The sequence below is a fragment of the Adiantum capillus-veneris genome, chromosome 28 (genome assembly GCF_014529385.1).
Source record: "Adiantum capillus-veneris isolate H3 chromosome 28, ASM1452938v2, whole genome shotgun sequence".
Classification (NCBI taxonomy): Eukaryota; Viridiplantae; Streptophyta; class Polypodiopsida; order Polypodiales; family Pteridaceae; genus Adiantum; species Adiantum capillus-veneris.
Genome location: NC_140958.1, coordinates 121,693,726 through 121,715,072, shown reverse-complemented (window position 1 = coordinate 121,715,072; position 21,347 = coordinate 121,693,726). Strand labels below are relative to the sequence as shown.

At 41.2% G+C, this 21,347-nt stretch overlaps 1 protein-coding gene across 1 annotated transcript in view; it reads right to left on the bottom strand.

Moving 5' to 3' along the window:
* Positions 1 to 17,779: 17,779 nt before the first annotated feature.
* Positions 17,780 to 21,347, bottom strand: part of P5CR (pyrroline-5- carboxylate (P5C) reductase) — a 42,984-nt gene continuing 39,416 nt past the window's right edge. Inside the window, exons 2-8 of the mRNA XM_086504787.1 lie at positions 19,586 to 19,634; positions 19,421 to 19,512; positions 19,173 to 19,245; positions 18,981 to 19,101; positions 18,791 to 18,896; positions 18,321 to 18,399; positions 17,780 to 18,167 (exon numbers count right to left, since the gene is read on the bottom strand). Of these exons, the coding sequence (XP_086360913.1) occupies positions 18,058 to 18,167; positions 18,321 to 18,399; positions 18,791 to 18,896; positions 18,981 to 19,101; positions 19,173 to 19,245; positions 19,421 to 19,512; positions 19,586 to 19,634 (630 nt within the window). The 3' untranslated portion in view covers positions 17,780 to 18,057. The remainder of the gene's footprint in view (positions 18,168 to 18,320; positions 18,400 to 18,790; positions 18,897 to 18,980; positions 19,102 to 19,172; positions 19,246 to 19,420; positions 19,513 to 19,585; positions 19,635 to 21,347) is intronic.

Genomic DNA, 21,347 nt, shown 5'->3' with positions numbered 1-21,347 from the left:
CAAGAGATTATAGAGTAGAGAGAGAGAGAGAGAGAGAGAGTACACACGATATACGTGGTTCACCCAATGTGGGCTACGTCCACGGGAAAGCAGCTACTCAATGGCTTTAGCACTTCAAAAGAAGAAGTAGTTTACAAAGGGATTAAACCCTTGATAGAGCTCCCGCCTTGCTTCACTCTCACCACCTCACACTCACCTTGTTGCATCAACTTCACACTATGAAATGTGTGTAGAAATGGCCTCTTTTTATAGGCCAAAAGGGCTGCCCTCTCTTATGAGAGACAGCCATGTGTAGCCGCCCTTGTGCGAATAAGTCCAAATCGGACCCTCCAATCCGCCCATGTGTGGCCGCCCTTGAGAAGACAAGTCCGCTTTTGAATTCGGCCACCGGCCACCGGCCATTGACTTCTGACCACCGGCCACCGGCCATTGACTACCGGCCACCGACCAACTAACCGGTTGTTTTCCGACCACTTTCCGGCCGCCGTCCGGCCATAATATTCCGGCGAAAAAAAAAAGTATCGGGGGCCTCCGACCCCGAGGCCTCTAAAGTTGCCCCTGATTCTTTTCCGTGAAAATTTTGGTTTCCGGTGAGTGATTTTCCTTCACGCACGATGGCTTCTCCTCATAATGGGGGCCTTACAAATGTGCGCTTTTACCACAGAAAATTACAAGGGTAAATCAGGCTCCATACATAACAATCTCCCACTTGGAGACTGATCTCCAAACCAAACCTGTGACTGCTTTCCATTCTGGCTTCTTATCCTTGAATGCCGATTGAAGATGAGCAAAGACTCAACTTCTCCTTATTGACCACCTTTGTAAATATGTTTGCAGGATTTTCACTTGTATGCACCTTTCCTAGCTTTAGTTGTCCCTCTTCCAAAAGAGTGCGTATGAAGTGATATCTCACCTCAATGTGCTTTGTCCTTGAATGAAAGGCTGAGTTCTTCGCAAGATGGATAGCGCTTTGGCTATCACTGTACAAAACACAATTGTCTTGTTTGAATCCAAGCTCCTCTAAGAATCAGTGAAGCCACAGAATTTCTTTGCTTGCCTCCGTCATTGCTACATACTCTGCTTCCGTGGTAGAAAGTGAAACCACTTTCTGCAGCTTTGAAGCCCAGCTTACTGCTATGCCTCCAACCGTGAACACATAGCCATTAGTGCTCCTTCGAGTATCTTTGTCACCTACCATATCTGCATCAGCATACACTTCTAGAAAAATATCAGTTCCTCCAAAATACAAATCATCTGTTGTTGTCCCTTTTAGATACCTAAGTATCCACTTCATAGCTTGCCAATGCTCTTTACCTGGGTTGTCCATGTTTCTACTCACAACTCCCACTGCATGTGCAATGTCTGGCCTTGTCCAGAGCATACATTAGATAACCTGCCGCTGCAGCATATGGAACTTTAGACATATAGGCTATCTCCTCTTGTGTCTTTGGACACATATCCTTCGTTAGTTTAAAATGACTAGCCAAAGGTGTAGAAACTGGTTTTGCATTTTGCATTGCAAACCTTTCTAGTACCTTCTTGATGTAATCTTCTTGAGATAGATTTATTGTCTTCTTCGTCCTGTCCCTTGATATTTTCATACCAAGTATCCTCTTTACAGCACCTAAATCTTTCATTGAAAAAGATTTGGACAGCTCCTCTTTTAGGTCTTTGATGTCCTGCATGTTAGCACTTGCAATCAACATGTCATCAACATACAACATTAGGATGATGAATTTTTCATCTCCCAAATTCTTCGTGTAGACGTAGTGATCCGAGTTGCATCTTGTGAATCCATGATCCAACATCCATCGATCAAACTTCAAGTACCATTGTCTTGATGCTTGCTTTAAACCATACAAGCACTTCTTTAATCTGCAAACCATTTTCTCCTTACCTTTTACTTCATACCCCTTTGGTTGAAGCATGTAGATTTCCTCCTCTAAGTCACCGTGAGGGAATGCCGTATTTACATCCATTTGCTCGAGATTTAGATCATGAGCAGCCACAAGGCTTAAGACAAGCCTAATTGAGTTCATTTTTACAACAGGAGAAAATATTTCATTGAAGTCAATACCTTTCTTTTGAGAAAAACCTTTTACCACAAGCCTAGACTTGTACCTTTTCTTCCCACCTTCTTCTTCCTTCAGCTTGTACACCCATTTGTTTTGAAGTGCCCGCTTACCTTTAGGCAACTCAACCAGCTCCCATGTTTGGTTGCGATGTAGTGACTCCATCTCCACTTGCATGCTCTTCGTCCATTCTTCTTTGGATTCATGTTGCATAGCTTCTTCGTATGATTCCGGCTCTCCAGAATCTGAGATCAAGAGATGGTTGAAAGAAGGAACAAACCTTTCTGGAGGTCTACTTGCTCTTGTAGATCTTTGGGGAATAGGTTGAGGCTCCTCATTTGGTTGACGTTGTTGCACATTGTCACCGTTTGCAGTCCTTGAGTCTTCACCGTCCTCAAGCTCCATGTACTCATCACCTGTTTCTTTTGTTTGTTTTCTTTCCAAGTAATCTTTGTACATATTTTGTTCGTTAAAAATTACATCCCTACTCCTTAAGATTTTACCATCTTCAGGATTCCATAGGCGATACCCAAAGTCTCCTTCTCCATAGCCAATGAAGAAACACTTTTTGGACTTTGCATCTAGCTTTGATCTTAGGCTTCTATCTATGTGCATGAAAGCCTCACACCCAAACACTTTGAGAAATGCATAATTCACCGGTTTACCTGTCCATGCCTCTTCTGGAACTCCCCCATCCAATGCCGTTGAGGGTGACCGATTGATTAAGTACACAGACGTACTTACAGTTTCCGCCCAAAGCTCAAGCGGTAGGCATGCATGTAGCCGCATGCTTCGTGCTCGTTCCATGATTGTCCTGTTCATCCTTTCCGAAATCCCATTTTGTTGAGGTGTCCTTGGGGTTGTCCTTTGCCTCCGAATGCCATTGCTAGCACAAAAGCTTTCAAAACCTTGGCTGCAATATTCGCCTCCATTGTCGGATCTAAGGCATTTAACCTTGGTACCTGTGTCATTCTCCACAAAGGCTTTCCACCTTTGAAATATGAAAAATACATCGGATTTATTCTTCATGACATAAACCCATGTTTTTCTAGTCGCATCGTCTATGAATGTTACATAGTACAATGAGCCACCAAGTGATGGTGTACTTGCAGGACCCCAAACATCAGAATGAACCAACTCAAGTTTTTTTTTTTTCTTTCATTTCCTGAATTTTGAAATTTTACCCTCTTTTGTTTACCATAAACACAATCTTCACAGAACTCTAAATCCACTTCTTTCAAACCTGGTAGAAGCTTCTTTGTTTGAAGGATTTGCATTCCTTTGGCACTCATATGTCCAAGTCGGTAGTGCCACACCGCACTGTCAACTTCTGTAGTTGCTGCACAAGCTGAAGGTTGCGTGCTAACAGTACACAAGTAAAGTGTACCGACTTTTTCTCCCTTGGCAACCACCAAAGATCCCTTTGAGATCTTCCACCGTTTGTTTCCGAATGCAATGTTGTGACCTTCATCGTCCAATTGTCCTATAGAGATCAAATTTTTGCGAAGAGAAGGAACATGCCTAACATCTTTAAGCTTCCATTCATTTCCGTTAGCAGTTTTGACAGAAACTATACCTTTGCCGACAATCTCACAAGCTTCATCATCTCCCAAGTATACATACCCAAAATTACCTTTGGTGTAGTCTTGGAAATGTTGCTTGTGTGGTGTCGCATGGAATGAAGCCCCGGAATCTACTATCCAGGAATTAGACACATTGTCTAATGAGAGAATTAGAACATCTTGCTCTACTTTACCTGCCACATTGGCCTCTGATGTTGGCTTGTTGTCTTGAGACTCTGTCTCCTTCTTCTTCTTGGACCAGCAATCCTTCTTGACGTGGCCCTTCTTGCCGTAGTTCCAACATTCAAGAACGGACTTTGTGCATGACTTGCTCCGCCTTGAGCGATCACAACCCTTTTGGTTTTTGAACCTCTCCTTAGGCCTTCCTCTTGTTTTCACTGATAGTGCAGCACTTGATGATTCTCCTGTGCTTCTCCTTCGCATTTCCTCGCTTAGGAGAACACCCACAACATCATCAAACTTAAGAGTATTTGTGCCAGAGATAGAATTACTTACAGCCATCACAAGGCTGTCCCAACTATCCGGTAGAGATGATAGTATAAGGAGAAGTTGACTTATGTTTGTGTTAAAGTCATTTAGGTGTTCTGCAACTGAACCATTCTCTGCCATCTTTAGATTGAACAAGCGCTTCATAAGAAATACCTTATTGGATGCTGATGGTTTCTCGTAGAAGTCGTCAAGTGACTTCATCAAGTCCTCCGTGGTCTTCATCTCCGAAACATTGAAGGCCACCGTTGATGCCAAGCTTAACCGGATTGTTCCCAATGCCTTTCGATCAAGGACAATCCATGTTTCATCTACCATTGTTGCGGGCTTCTTCGCAAGACCGCCTAGTGGCAAATAGAGGTCCTTCTGGTAGAGATAGTCTTCAATCTTTATCTTCCAATGTTGGTAGTTTTTGCCGTTGAACTTCTCAATCTTGAGCTTCCCTTCCTCCGCCATAACTCCCACTCAATTCAAGGAATCCTTTCCTTGAGATAATTTAGCTACGAGCAAACCTTGCTCTGATACCAGTTGTTAGAAAATAAGACGTAGCTAAATAGATTTTTGAGTAGATTACTTAATGGAGAGAGATAGATTTGACACATAAGAGATTATAGAGTAGCGAGAGAGAGAGAGAGAGAGAGAGAGAGAGAGAGAGAGTACACACGATATACGTGGTTCACCCAATGTGGGCTACGTCCACGGGAAAGCAGCCACTCAATGGCTTTAGCACTTCAAAAGAAGAAGTAGTTTACAAAGGGATTAAACCCTTGATAGAGCTCCCGCCTTGCTTCACTCTCACCATCTCACAGTCACCTTGTTGCATCAACTTCACACTATGAAATATGTGTAGAAATGGCCTCCTTTTATAGGCCAAAAGGGCTGCTCTCTCTTATGAGAGACAGCCATGTGTAGCCGCCCTTGTACGAATAAGTCCAAATCGGATCCTCCAATCCGCCCATGTGTGGCCGCCCTTGAGAAGACAAGTCCGCTTTTGAATTCGGCCACCGACCATTGACTTCCGACCACCGGCCACCGGCCATTGACTTTCGACCACCGGCCATTGGCCATTGACTACCAGCCACCGGCCAACTAACCGGTTATTTTCCGACCACTTTCCGGTCGCCGGCCGGCCATAATATTCCGACGAAAAAAAAATATCGAAAGCTTCCATCCCCAAGGCCTCTAAAGTTGCCCCTGATTTTTGTCCGTAAAAATTTTGGTTTCCGGTGAGTGATTTTCCTTCACGCACGATGGCTTCTCCTCATAATGGGAGCCTTACAAATGTGCGCTTTTACCACATAAAATTACAAAGGTAAATCAAGCTCCATACTTAACAATACTAAGATGTGAATGATTCTTTCTTTTCAATTCTCTAATGAAGAAATGGAGAATTGGTTCTCCTGCCACATATCTAAGTCTCCTCATATTTGGTGTAATATGTGCTCTTCATTGAGGCACAATTTGTCCTAGTTGATTTGACTATTGAGAGAGCTTACTCGTTATAGGTCATTCACTTAATTTTCATGCTTTTTCAATTATGATTGTACTTTGAAACTATTTTAGATACGTTGTCCCACGGGAATTATTTAACTTGGTTACAGGTATCTTAGATTTGATTTTTTCTCACAAGCTTTTGGTACTAGGAAGGTTTTGCTATTGAAGCTTCTATAATATTATTAGGTAGTGATTTACTATGTCTTTTCAAGATGGTGTTGGCATGTGTTGCTTACACCTAATTGGATAAGTATGATTTTTTGAGCCTTACAAGTTTTTTTTTGATTGTTTCATATTCCATTCCTCACACTTTTGATAGCTTTAGCTAAAATTTGAGTTTGATCCTAGCATTCCATTCCTCACACTTTTGATAGCTTTAGCTAAAATTTGAGTTTGATCCTAGCATTGACAATTATGGCAAGGACCTACTCACAAGGTTTACAAAGATAGGTTGAGGTTGTTTTTTACTTTGGTAAGCTTTGATGGCTAAGGAAATCTGACCTTAAATGTGCTCTCCACTTGATGGGTTTAGGTTCTTCCTTCCTTTTCTTATTCTTTGGATGGCCTGTGACAAATTTGGACTATTGTTGGTGCTGGCTCATAGATGCTTCTCACTCATAACTCTAGCATGCCTTGTATTACAACCCTGATATGGCATGCCTAGGAAAGTGAGTGACATCGATAACAAGTAGACAGTCTCTTGAGGCCTAAAAACTGCATAAAGGACAAACAAGAAATTGTCTTTTTTTGTACGGATGTAGGCTTGAGGATCTCTCTCTCTCTCTCTCTCTCTCTCTCTCTCTCTCTCTCTCTCTCTCTCTCTCTCTCGTTCTCGTTCTCGTTCGTAACCCTAGCCCTCTGCGTAGACAAATCCCTCCCCAACGTCCTCCTCAGCCCCCCTGGGTGAGGGGCTGCCCTTGGGGATGCGTTAAGCCTCAGCTTAGCCCCCCCTCAACATTCTCACCCTATTGAGCTCCTGTACAGCTCTCGACATATCCCCTGTACACCCACCCTACCCAACCCAAAAGCCCAAGATCTCTTGCGCAACCTGGTCAAGCCCTGCATTGATTCAGCCTCGACTTCAAGAAGCAATCTGGTTCGGCCTACCGACCTGCGTTGCGACCTCAAGAACCTGCTCTGGTTCCCTATGGCGCTGCGTGAGGTTTAGTGACCCGACCTTTAGCATTTGAGTTTTTGGGCTTTTGGAGAGAATGTTCTCACCAAATCCACCTCCAACAGTGAGAAGATGGCGACCAACAGCCCAAAACATCGGGGAGAGCACGAGCTAGCTTTGCCACTGTCCTAGCAGCCCCGAGCACGACAAATCACATCGGACAATTGCAAGCTGCCCTCGACATGGTCATGGAAGAAAATCGCAACCTCAAAGTGTGCCTTAGCACGCTCAAGGCAGGATTTGACTCCATTGTCGGCCTCACAACAGACAAAGTGAAGGAAATCAAAGAAAATGTCACTCAAGCTCGCACTCGCCAAAGTGGAAACTTGTGTGAAGACAGAACTTCAAGAACATCAGCTTCAAGAAGAGAATGCCCTCAAGCTTCGCATTGGAGGGCTGCCCCAAGCATGGGAGAGTGCAAACAAGACTTCTGCAAATTAATCGACCTCCTCAACAAGATTGTTAACCGGTCCATGTCGACTACGATGCGGTAGAATGTATCATCAACAAGTTCAACACCAAGCGCACACCTAATGGACATGCCATTCTTAAGTTCAAAGACAAGGAGGAATGGCTCTGATTACTTGAGCAATCACGTCTCCTAGAGACACTAGGTTTTGGATCTCCAAAGAACTCACCCTGACACAAGTCAAGCACAAAGGTGAAGAGCTGAAAAAAGTGTGTGAAGCACGAGCCAAAGGCAAGTGTGCAGTATACCACGGAGGGAAGGCCATCATCCAGGAGTTTCGAACTCCTAAACCGGCTCGTGTCCCATAGGACCCCCCCCCCCCCCTTTAGGCTTTGCTTTTTCTTTTGATGGACCCTCAATCCCTAACCGATATGTATTGATTTCCCTCACTTCGAAGAAGTGGTTGTAATGTTTTTGTTTTGGTCCCATGGGTCATATATGACCTCCGCGGACTATAATTCAATCTCTCTCTCTCTCTCTCTCTCTCTCTCTCTCTTTTAAAGTGGTGTTGTTTAAAGGAAGATCAAGGATCTTCAATCATAGATAAAACACATTTTTTATTAAAACTATGATCTAACCCTCTTGTACTAGATATGGGAAACTTTTTGGATTATAGCACAAAAAATGTCTAATCTCCTTTATTTGTTTTCATTTATAATAGTTGTTCTATTCTGCTTTGCATATTTTAGTCTATATTAAACAAGGACCACACAAAACCACACACACACACACACACCTATGGCAAGCTAGTTGAGTAAAACACCCTCCCTATCTAAATTCACACGCACACTCGCACGTGTGCGCGCGCACACACGCACACACACACACACACATATAGAGTACTTGAGGTTGTTCTCTCCACTTCCTCTTTGAAGAAAATGTATTCCTAGCCATGTCTTTATCCTAGGAAATTCCCCGACTTTGGCATATTTATGGTGTGAATCTCTCTTGTTTAAACTTAAAACTAATTGTTTGCACACACACGCATGCCCACACACACACACACACACACACACACACACACACGTTGTCTTTGTACTAGAACTTCTTCTTGCAAAAACCTTATTTTTCACCCGGTTTTTCTAAGACTAGGATTGCATGAGAGTTCCATTGGCAAAAATTGCTTGTCAGATTCGTTCAAACAATTCTGGTGGATTTACACCTCAATTTTTTGGTGGAGTTTTCTATCTTTGGTAGACTACATGGTTCAGTAGGCCTTCAACTTGGCAAAGCACTTAACCTTGATAGTTTATTGTGCTCTCATAAAATTGAACTAAATCCTTGGCTTAAAGCCTTGGTGGAAACCACCTCTTGTTGAAATTATAAGGGGTGTTAACCTCCCTTGCCTTGTTGGGAATGGATGCATAGTGGGAACTACCCCTTGCTTGACATGGTGGTTGAAAATTTGGAGGACTAAGATGGGAAATAACTGCCCACCCTATGATATCTCTAGGCTTGGCTTTGGTCATCTACCTTGGATAACCCCTCTCCTAACCATGTGCATGTGGTGATCTCACTCGTTGGTGTGACTTTGATGGTGTACATACTCCCCTTCTTGCTATGGGCTACTATCTCTCATGAGTAAACATTGTCCCCTTGACATTGAATATTTGTCGATTTCCTTTATGTCCTCTGTCTAATGTGTTTAACCCCTATGGGGTATATGTGGATATGGCACCATGATGCTTCTTGGCTGACATCTCATGTAGGTCTACTTGAGGATGTCTTGGATTCAAAAGTACTTGCAGTGGGATAACATGTTGACCTAGTAGAAAGAGGAGAAGGTTGCCCATTCTATTGCCATCAAAATCTTATTTAACGTGAGGGTCCTTTTCTCTCACTTAGCATTGGTAGTTTTCAATAGTTTCTGCTTTGAGCACTTGCACCCATTGTTCTACACAATAACACTTGAGAGAGAGTGTGTGTCTCTTGTGGGTCTTGTTTTTTTATCTCAATTATGGAGTTGGTTGATGAGGCTACATCTTCTTTGGTTTAAATTTTTTATGATATACTACATGTACCCCTTAACAAACATTGACTTTGAATTTCTTAAAGTTTTAGGGACTATTGGCCTTTAAAACATTTTGACTCTTATCTAGCTTTGAGCTTGGCTTAATAGTGTGATTTGTATTGTTGCCGACTCTTACAAGGACCCTATGTTCTCATACCTTTTTGCTCTCTCTTGGTCTTTTGCTTATTACTAATATCTTGGTTCTTCCTGGACAATTATTTTGTCCACCAATTTTCTTTGTTGTTCCTTTTAACCAACTGACCCTATTCTCATATACCTTTTTGCTTTCTCTGGGTCTTGGGATTATTACTAATATCTTGATTCTTCCTAGGCACTTATTTTGTCTCCCAAATTTTCTTTGCTTTTCCTGTTGACCAAAAGACTCGCTACAGATTACTATGGCTCATGGGTTGCTTGTATCCTCTTATTGATCTTGCTAATACTAAACTAAATGTCTTTAAACCTAGTTCTTTTCACTCTAAAAATATGGAATGAACTTTGAAAGTGATAATAAATTGAGAAAAATATTACTTGGGTATACTCTTAACTAGTAGTGGATATGGTCTTGATAACTGTTCCTTCATGTGGCTGATTGATTGGGTCTTGAATTGGCATTTACCTAGCAATTGAAACGGTTTTACCTAGATATAGACTGGGTTATAATGAAATAGGAACTTAACTACAACTTCTGTGTTTTGAACCTATCTTCTACTATTGAGAGGGCCCAATGGCCTTAACATAAGGTTGTTGATCATTATAGAACTTCCAAGGCGTTATACTTATGAGCCTTACAAGGTTTGCTGATTGATGGCATGGGAGCAATAGTTGGTTTTGGTTTTCTTCTTAATTTACAAGGTATTAACATAGGTAATGGTAATCTGATCCTAGAAAAAATGAACATTGATGTCTCTTTACTCAGTGATACCAAGAAAACGATAACAGTATTATACTTATTGATTGATTGTTTTGATTTTTTTTAAAAAGCAAATGTTTCCTTTTCTATGATGATATTTGGGAATTCTAATTTGTTCAAACAATTTTTTGGATTTTTTTCTTAAGATAATGAGAGATTGTCTATTTTTTCCAAATAGATTGACATTGATCATAATAATTAAAACAACCTTATATTGGCAAAACTAATTATCACCATGTCCATCAAAAGGGGTGATGGCCTTTTGATAGAGACCAAGATAATTAAATAAGAAAGAGGTTGAAAATAGTTTTTAAAGAAAAAAGAAGCATTTACTAGAGCCTCAGAAGGTGTCACTACCTCTTTGGTTCTAACTTTGGTTAATCAAAAACCATTGCTTTGGCAAAACACATTAAAGATCTCGAAGTTTTGAACCATTTGTAGGACTATAGTAAATCCAACTATTTTCAAGTTTTTGACATGGATAACAAATGATAAGCTCTATGACACTTATAAAATGTATCCAAGGCTAACAAAATCTATTCTCTTGTTTATATGGATACAGGTGAGAATCATATCCTTGCTTTAAGACGTTTAGGTTTGTTGCAGCCCGACCTTGAAGAGGAGGATGTAGTTCATCTATAAACCTACTTCTTTTCTTGATGTATAGAATTATTAGAATGAGTACTCCATCTTACTAAAATCTACACAAAAATGCTTTGAATACACAAACATTTTTGTTCATCTACTTTCTTGTTGTTTGGAGCTAGTTGTATTTTGAACATGGTGCTCTTTTGTGTCTAAGTAGTCTATTTAGAACACTAACACACACACACTCACACGCGCACTCACACACACACACACACACACACACACAGAGAAGGATGATCAAAGGATGACATACTCAACTTAACGGCCTTTTTCTTTGCTAGGGACAGAACGTAGGGTCGATCCTAAGATATTGCGGTGAATTTTTGTAGATGGTCTCATCATGTGGCATAGGGGGTGATTGCCTCATTGTAAGCTTCACCTTCTTAATAATAGTAGCTGGCATCTTGCTTTTCTTTCTTCAACTCTTGCTTGAGTTGTATATGTCTATCTTGGAGCTCTTCAACTTGGATGGTGAGATTGATCACTATAAGGCTCGACCTTTTGCAAAGGGTTATGCACAACAAAAAGACATAGATTATGAAGAGACTTTTGCTCCCACTTGTCGTATGACTACTATGCGTTTTCTACGTGCATTGGCAGTTCATTTTCGTCAGGATGTACATCAATCAGATATTGTTACTGCTTTCTTGAATGGTGACATATTTGAGGAAGTTTTTGTAACACAGTCTCGCGATTTTGTGAAGAAAGGACAAGAAGATAAAGTGTGTAAATATAAGAAATCTTTGTATGGGTTGAAGCAGTCTCCTCATGCTTGGTATGAGAAAGCTGACACTCATTTGGTCAAACAAGGCTTCCGTAAAATAGTCCAACAGAACACACTTTGTATGTAAAGCGTGAGGGTGATGTACTTCTCATTGTTGTTCTATATGTGGATGATTTGTTGATCACTGGTCCGAGTGAGGCACATATTGCTAAATTTAAGGCTGATTTGAATGCTACTTTCAAGATGAAAGATTTGGGGTTGTTGCATCATTACTTGGGCGTACAGTTTAAGCAGTGTGATAAAACATTACCTTGTGTCCGACAAGTTACATAAAGATATTGCTATGTAAGTCTGGACTTGAGGATTGCAAACCTATTTCCACTCCCATGGAAATAGGTTTGAAATTGAATCTTCATGATGCAGGTGATCTTGGTGATGTTACTCTTTGTTAAAATGTTGTTGGATGCCTTGTTTATGTACGCAACACAAGGCGAGATATTCAGTTTGTAGTCTCACAAGTCAATAGATTTATGCATAGCCCATGGTCTAAGCATTGGCAAGAGGTCAAGCCGATCTTTCGCTACTTGAGTGGCACTTTACATCTTGGGTTGTTTTATCCCAAGGAGAGATCATTGCCGCTAGATTTACATGCTTTTTTGGACTCAAATTGGACTGGTTGTTTTGACACGCGAGTGTCCACAAGTGGTTTTTTTTTCATGCTCAATAGTTCATGAATATCATGGTTGATCAAGAAGCAACCTACTCTGGCCACTTCCAGTTGTGAGGCTAAGTACATGGTAGCCTTCACAGCTACTATTGAGTGTGTATGGATCAGACACCTTCTGGGTTATTTGGGTATTGGACAGGACACTACCAACATCATCTACACTAACGGTCAGATCACATTGGCAATTGTGAGAACCCAGTTTTCCATGCTCGCATAAAGCACATTGAGGTGCATTACCACTATGTCTGGGAGAGACTCTCAACAGGAGAGATCAGCTTGGCTTATGTGCCAACACAGAACAACCTCGTAGATGTTTTCACAAAGGCATTGTCTTGTGAGAAGTTCGAAGCTTTCTGCAAAGCTTTGGGCTTACTCCCCTTTGGGGACTGATCATGTTCTCACGACATGGCACTTCCCTATACTCTATGTGCCAGCTCTTGTTCACCACATCACTCCCAGGGGGATATTTTACCATACATATGTGGCAGTGATGTGTGTGAACACACTTAGGACCGTCGGGGCATTTTCTCCCTCACTAGGAGATTTTTTCTCCCATGCATTGTATATACACCCATCATTCTAGGGATAACTTATCTTTCATTGCACACTAAGTAATACTACTCTTTGTTGTGTGCGTTGAGCGTTTGTGTTTCCCTGCAACCCTCTTTCCAACAAAGCTCACCCAATTCCGAGAAGGTGCTAGCGATTATTGATGCACGGGAGGTCGCAACCTGCTTTGATATCAATTGTTGGAATTAGGGTTGTAGGGATGGACACACAACTCGAAGAAGATGAAGACGCTCAAGGAACACAATAGAGAGTACATTGCTAGTGCACAAATAGAAAGATAGGTTAGCCCTAAAGTGATGGGCATACATACAATGCACAGGGAAAAAAACTCCTGAGGAAAAAAAGCCACTTGGTCCGAATTGTGTTCACACATATCACCACCACATATATGGTAACAACTAAATAGTACCACATTTCGTATTGTGGCATAAAACTACAAGTACATGGGAGCAAAGCGATGGAAGTGGTGTTTTAAAATAACTCCTATGTTTTTTTCCTAATATTGTGATACTCTACTTTGATGCTAGAGTGATGATTCACAATGCCAACGTTGGTACTTATAAAGTATCAAATTATATATTGTGGTGCTCTACTTTGATGCTAGAGTGATGCTTCATAATGCCAACGTTGGTACTAAAAAAGTATCAAATTATATATTGTGATACTCTACTTTGATGCTAGAGTGATGCTTCACAATTGCAACGTTTGTTACTATACCATATCAAATTGGGTACTAAAAAAGTATCAAATTATATATTGTGGTGCAAAATTGGGGTAGTACATAGGACCAAAATGAAAGAAGTGGTGTTTTGGGATATCTCTTGTGTTATTTCTAAAATTTTATATTGTGGCTTGTTGCTAGAGTGACACCATAGGGCTAACATTGTTACTACATCATATCAGATTGGGTACTAAATAGTTCCAAATCTAGTATATACTATGATGTAAAATTGAAAGTAGAAATGACCAAAGTGCACAATTGTTTTTTTGAAGTACCTCCTATTATGTCTCTCTATAGGTGTTATACTCTGATTCACAATACCAAATTTGGTTGTACGCAGTGCCACATTGGATACTAAAAGTACTATATTTGATATTATGGTGTAACATCGAAAGTAGTTAGGATCAAAGTGATAAAACAAGTGCTTTGAAGTATATATGTTGTGTTTCTTTAAAGTTGTCATAAACTCGTCTTTTGACAATCTGACGCTACATAGTACCAAATTTGGTACTATCTAGTACGAATTTATGCTCTAACTAGGACCATTTTTGGTGCTGCAATATTGGAGCCACATGACCAAAGTGGTAGTAGTAGTATTCTAGAGTACCTTATATCGTGCTTCTCCAAAATGGTCACGCATTGGTTTTAAACAATGTGACACCATAGAGTACCAAATTTGGTATATGGCACCAAACTTGATATTGTGATATTCAAAGTTGAGACCGTGAGTACTAAAATGGGTATTGTATACAAAATGGAGGATGAAAAATGCAGACACTTAGATATGGAAACACACATCAAAGTGATTTTTAATCTCTGATTAGGAGAAGTACCATAAATTACCCACTTGCATCTTTTGCAATGGGGGGCAAGGGTAACATGGCTTGATCAATAAAGGTACCATCATCATATGACATGGTATTGTATATGTTTTTTTACACCTTAGTAGCGAACCTATGTTGGTTTTGAGTCCAAGGATGGGTTGCATAGAGGAAACGTATGGCTCTTACAAGGTAGCAATAGATCATGAATAGAGGTGTATGATCGAGAAGACTATATGCATCACATTTTGGCATAGTAGAAGCCTTCAACCACTATCTATCTCTAACAATTATCTTATGCCACTTACATTTCTATGCTCTCTCCGTCGGTACATTCTTTAGGTGAATTTGAAAAAAAAAGTACCAAAGCATAGCATACTATCATCAGAGTCCACACAAGTTTGATACTAGACGAGAAACTTCTGGCACTTTTACAGTGCTCCCATGAAGGAGAATACCAACCTAGTAACATAGTTGGTAATTTTAGTAATGCATGAGGCCTTTTGGTATTGTATATGACCAACATGTAAGTTACTGTGAGGAAGAACCAATAAAGTACCAAAAACCTTCTTGTGAATTATGAATTCCTCTGTATAGCACCAAATTGGTAAACATGAAAAAGTACCCAAATGGTACTCTAGACTCTTTGTTTGGTATACAATGTGGTAATGTGTACCAAGATGGGAAGTATTGTGTACTAAGATAGTACCAATTTGGCACTAATGAGATCTTCAAGACGCCTTTTAGTACTTTAAGAAGGCCTTTGGTAGTGTAAGTTCCTTATGGTTTTGGAGATTACCATTATGACACATATACAAGGTACCAAAAGATAGTAGACAACACTTACGAGGAGCACTTACAATATAATAAACCACCATATTTGCAAGTCCGCATAGCCATGGTGTTATACAAGGGGATTTTCATACTTTTGAGCTATTCCCACATGAAGTAGAATGCCAAATTGGTCCTTAACAGTGACTTGGAGACTATTTTCAATTATTTTTTTAGCTATAAAATGTAATATCAAAGTTGGTAGTGTGCAAAGAATGAGGAGGTATACATGGTCCTTTTGGTCCTATAAGAGAGTCATTGCTATGGATCACACTATCAAAACCAATACTATACAAAACACTTTTCATACTGCATATATTGCAGTAGAGTACAAGAGTTAAACTTTTTGATATGTATGGATCCACTACCTTCTAGTAGAGAACCAAAGATTTTGGTTCTATATCGGATCAGTACTATATGGAACCCTCTATGTATATTAGCACAAATGGAAAACACCTTACAAATAATGATTGCAAGGACGATAAATAATCTAAGAGTCATCTAGAAGATGCATCACATATTTCAAAAGATTAAATCAACAAAAATTGCCTTGGACAAGCACCCAATGGCAACAATTTATCCTTAGCTTTCATGCAAAGCTGAGAAGTTGCAGCCTCTATGTGCCTTCAATGAACACCCAAGACACTAGCAATTCTAGATTGACTGGCTGATGAGCCACCATCATTATTCATGACCATACTCAAAGAGCTTTTCTTCATAGAAATCTCACTTACCAAGTGGGGGACCTTGAACTATGTCAACATGTTGCAAACAAGACTAGATTCGGCATCCAAGTTTTGCATATTGGAAATTTTTTGATGGTGCAAGAGTTGTTGGAATATTTTCTTTTTCTCGTTTATTGGTCCCTTGAGTTTGCTTGTAAACACATTGTGCCATTGTTGAGAAATATTATTGCTTGACATAGTTTTTGATAGATTTCTGTGCTTCCCAATAACCACGGATGTAAGCTTGGTTTGTGAGACCCCTACTAATGTAAGTAGGGGATGGATAGCTTGTGTAAGCATGTTTATACTTGGACTAGATTACATGGCGTGCACATATGACGTCTCGGAGCCATCAAGGCTAGCTTACATGGATGTCCTTTGACACACGCGCACGCACGCACACACACACACACACACACACACACACACACACACACACACACACACACACACAGAGAGAGAGCTCATTATGGAGCCTATTGATTGTGGAGCCTGCTAAGAAAAGGGCACAAAGAGTGAGATGCCTATGGACCTTTAGCATCAGCATTGCAAAGCACCCACCCTCTCCGACAACTATACATAGTCTGCAACCCACTTCTTGCCCAAATTGACATGATTTTTTTGAATTTTTGTGAAGGTCCTTCATACATGTCATGGGCAATTTTGTGGTGACAATTATAGATGTTATGGTGAAAGCCTGCCACTACATAAATGAACTTTAGTGTATAGGTCCTTACTACGTTGTCCTCTCTCTCTCTCTCTCTCTCTCTCTCTCTCTCTGTGTGTGTGTGTGTGTGTGTGGCAAATACCCAAGTCAAGCACATTGCAAATACTACCCTTTTAACTGTTGCAATTGTAGGTAGGTGTTCTTCCACCTCAAAAGCGTACCACTCCCCTCTCCTTGAATCCCCTCCAATGGCTTCGGAATCTCCAATGACACCTCCACCTTCCCAAGGTAAGCCTCTTGGAGTTCTTCCCTCTTTGGTTATTAAGAAGCATGCAGATGATTATGCCTCATTGGGCTCTTTTTTTCTGGGTATTTTCTAGGCCTGATAATCATGAAAAAGGTCCCATTGGGCTCCCAATGTGCAGCACACAAGATTTACCTAACAACTTTTTGCCCAAAGATGAGAGCATGTCCATCACGCTCCTTGGGACAAGGCAATGGATTTTCCAAACTTAGTAAGATGGTTGCCAAACTTCTCCCCAGACATCAAACACCTCTCTTTCCAATATTGGTTTGAGTTACCCAACCTGCCTCTCGACTATCATGCTTTCATCAAGACTATTGCCATCTCCCTTGGGCAATGTCTTAGGTGTTAGACCACAGCAAGAGTTCAATCCCATATGGCATCCTCAAGTTCCAAAGAGATATCAACTCAACCGACGTCGAGAGAAGCATCCAGGAATATAAACTTAACTGCCACCATGTCAAGAAAAGAACGCCACCATGGCGACTCATCGTAAAACTTTATTAAAAATATAAAGAGGTGCTTGCACTACTTATGCAAGACGATCAGTCTCAATCATTTCTCTGTCTTATTTAAGTACTTAATTATATATGTTTCCAGCCATATGTAGACCCAATTATTGATTCATATGTACACAAAACAAAACTCACAGCACACAAATCTGAATCTAAAGAGTCTTCTTGGCACTGCCTTTTGGCAAAAAGGAAGGGAGAGCTTCAGCTCATGTCCAGTGGGGTACAATCCAAAATTTCAAAGGTACGTTTTACCTCTCTCTCTCTCTCTCTCTCTCTCTCTCTCTCTCTCTCTCTCTCCTCGGAGTGAAAGGCAATGCCGGTGTCTTGTCTCCAAAACGCCCTGTTAATAAACTGCCCCCACTACAATTTTTTAATAAATCAAAGTTGTAAATGTTATCTATTGTAGTCAGATTATATGCTTGTTACCCTGAACTAGCAGCCTTACTTTTGTAAAGTTGGCAGAAAAAGATCTCATGTTCCAAAAGAGTTTTCCTGCTGTATAGGCTCGCTTAGCAAAATAAAAGCCTGAACTAATTTTTGACGTGATCACTGTCACATCATAAATTTGTCAAGAATCTGGCATCAGAATAGATGCTTCGATCCTAAGATTTTGAAAGCTCTTCACCTCTCTTCGCTGCAGCTACGACAGCATCTATGAGGGCCGCTCGGAAACCTGCCTTTTCTAAAGCTCTAATTCCTGCAATTGTGGTACCTGCAACAAACAACACTTACATGACCATGCCACTCCTTAAAACATTTTCTAGTTTTACTACTAGCAGAAGCTGATGCTCTTCTTCAGTATCACTAACGTAGCAGGCAAAACAGTTCCTTCAGCCATCCAAGCAAGACAACAAACTTGCGTTACCTGCTGGAGAAGTAACCTCATCCTTCAACTGTCCAGGGTGTTTCTTTGTTTCCAACACCATCTTGGCTGCTCCTAAAACCTTTTTACAAAGAATAAGATCCACATAACTTACGACTTTGCCTTGAGCCATGCATGCCTAGAGTAATCATCAACATCAATAACAGGCATGAAGAAAAAACGGTTCCCAAAAGTTCCGAACACAAACGTCACTATACGTCACTATGGACAAGCTGCAATTTGCGAGTATCCCCACGAAACCATCCTTAGAAAACTTGAGGCGCTACATTTTGCCCAAAATTCACATACATGTTTCAATCATGTCTCAAGAAGGGGCAATGAATCAGATTCAACAAGAGTAGTTATGGGGATGCCAATCAATGACCCTCCAGTTACCTTGGCCATGCATCCATACTGACAAAAACCTACAGATATAACTACTTCACACCTTGACAAAGAGAGAAGAATCTTACTGTTTGTGATGCCAGAGCCAAAGCAAGATCCCGAGGTAGCCCTGCTGCTACGCCACCGTCTGCCATTGCCTCAATTGCAAGATAAACATATGCTGGTCCACTTCCACTGCACGATATCCACAACTATACAAGCTCGTTTCATAATTTAAATATAACCAGAAGCCACATTTTTTTGCCTGGACACTAATACCTCAAGCCTGTTACTGCATTAAGAAGCTTCTCCTCTGCCACGTGTATACTTCCGACAGCCTCAAATAGCACTTTAACAAGAAGCATATCTTGCTGAGTTGCTTGATCACCAAGGCTCATGACTGCAATGCACACTCCATTCAGCCACACACACATTGGAAAGGATCCGAAAGAAAGGAGAAGAGAATCTAGCCTGCAGCTGCCTCTCCAACTAAGCACGGAGTGTTAGGCATCACTCTCACAACTCGCACTTCTCCAGCCCATTTCTACAAAACCGGAGTTTTACAGACACAGAAACATCCATGTCACAATGAAATGCCCACCATATAAAGCTGAAGTCCCCAAAGATAGTAATTTTGGAAATTCAAAGTACCTGCAAATTTTGGAGTCAGATATAAAGCTGAAGTCCCCAGAGATAGTAATTTTGGAAATTCAAAGTACCTGCAAATTTTGGATTGTGACTCCAGCTGCTATTGACACCAAAAGCTTATCCTTTGTGAAGTACGGTCTGAGGTCCACTAGAACTTTTTCCACTGCAAAATAATCATCAAATGATGATTTTGAACTGCCTCTAGATTATGGAGGCATGTATAGTCATCAACCTACCAACTTGAGGTTTTACAGCAAGAATCACAACGTTGGCCTTCTGAACTACCTGTGTTGAAATTACATAATAAACTTCAAAAAGAAATCAGAAAAAATCGAGACTGAAAATCAAATAGATCAAAGTATAATAACCATCAAAATCAAGGTTAAACCTACCTCAAGACGCATAAATGCATATTCTGCACAAATGACCAGAGAGTGTATGCTATCGCAAACATAAACGTGCCAATCAAAAAGTAAGATCTTGCTCTAACAAAAGAGTGTTGTGGAAGAGATCCCCGGCTGAGGGAAGGGCAAGGTACAAGCATTGAGCAGTCCAATGAAAACATTCACTTGAGATGTACTACCATATGGAGTTTTCCAGCACGGGAACTGGAAACAGCCTCAAAGCATACGCGCTTCTTTGTCTTTCGTGCATTTGCAAAAGTAGACTTGTGACCCAAGTAGCCAACGTAGTCTGTTGCCCGATTATGTCTCTTCGGTTTCTTCTTGGTCTTCAAGAGTCGGTTGACTGATCTTTCTACTACTTCGTCAAGTTCATCTTCCGTATACAACCGCAAAGCAGGTGTTTTCTTCAAGGCTGGCTTCAAAGGTGAGTCGATAGCCATACGCCATCGAGAATGCACCTCGTTGATCGGCTGCTTGGTCAAAAATTTTGCATACTGAGGATCCTTTGAATATTGGAGCATCTGTTGAGCACAGGCATCAACCTGCTGTTGATGCTGTGAGAGTGAGCAGCGGATAGGGTGTGAGCCACGCGCGCCGAAAACGCTGGAGAGAGAGAGAGAGAGAGAGAGAGAGAGAGAGAGAGAGAGAGAGAGAACAAAAGTGCTCAGCAAATGATGCTCTCAATACACAATGTATGACTACAAGACCCTAACCATTCTATTTATAGAATGTTAGGTTGAGGTAGGGCAAAATGTGTAACAAGTGCAAAAAACATAAAAGCCCAAAAATGGTTAAAAATGTGTGCGCACCTAGCCAGGCTCAAAAAATGACCAGTTGAACACGTGCTAAAAGTGTCCGCCATGCAATCTACATGATGTGCAATGGGTGGCCAACCCGGGACCATCACTAGCCGTCCAAAATGGCGAATCAACGGTGGTGTAATAACACCCCCTCTCAGGATTGGATGTTGAGACAACACAGATGAGTAGAAGGTGAGAAGCCAAGGTCCGTTGAGGTACAGCCATCGTGAAGATGTCTGCTGCATTGGCCGATGTAGGGACATACTCCAAATGAAGATCTCCAGCCAAAACCCGCTCCCGAGCATAGTGGTATTGCCCCTCAATGTGCTTTGTCTGAGCGTGAAAGATAGGATTCTTGGCAATAGCAATGCAACTCTGATTGTCGCACAATAGAAAAGTCGTAGCAGTTTGGGGAAAACACAACTCTCCGAGTAACCTCCGTAGCCATATGGCCTCACAAGCAGCATAGCAAGCTGCTCTGTACTCCGCCTCTGTGGAAATAGCGCAACGGTGGGTTGCCGCTTCCTTCTCCATGAAATGGGTCCGGAGCCGAGTGTCAAAACTACACTTGTAGTAGAGCACCGAGTATCTAGATTTCCTGCCCAATCTGAATCGCACCAACCAAGTAAGGTGCAACCCTTGGAGCGACCATAGAACACACCATGGTCCACGGTGCCGCTGACGTACTGCAAAGTACGCTCGGCACACTGCCAATGTCGCTGACAGGTTGGGTGTTGAAGGAATTGAGGACAGAAACTGTGTAACAGATGTCTAGTCGGGAATAAGTCAGCCAT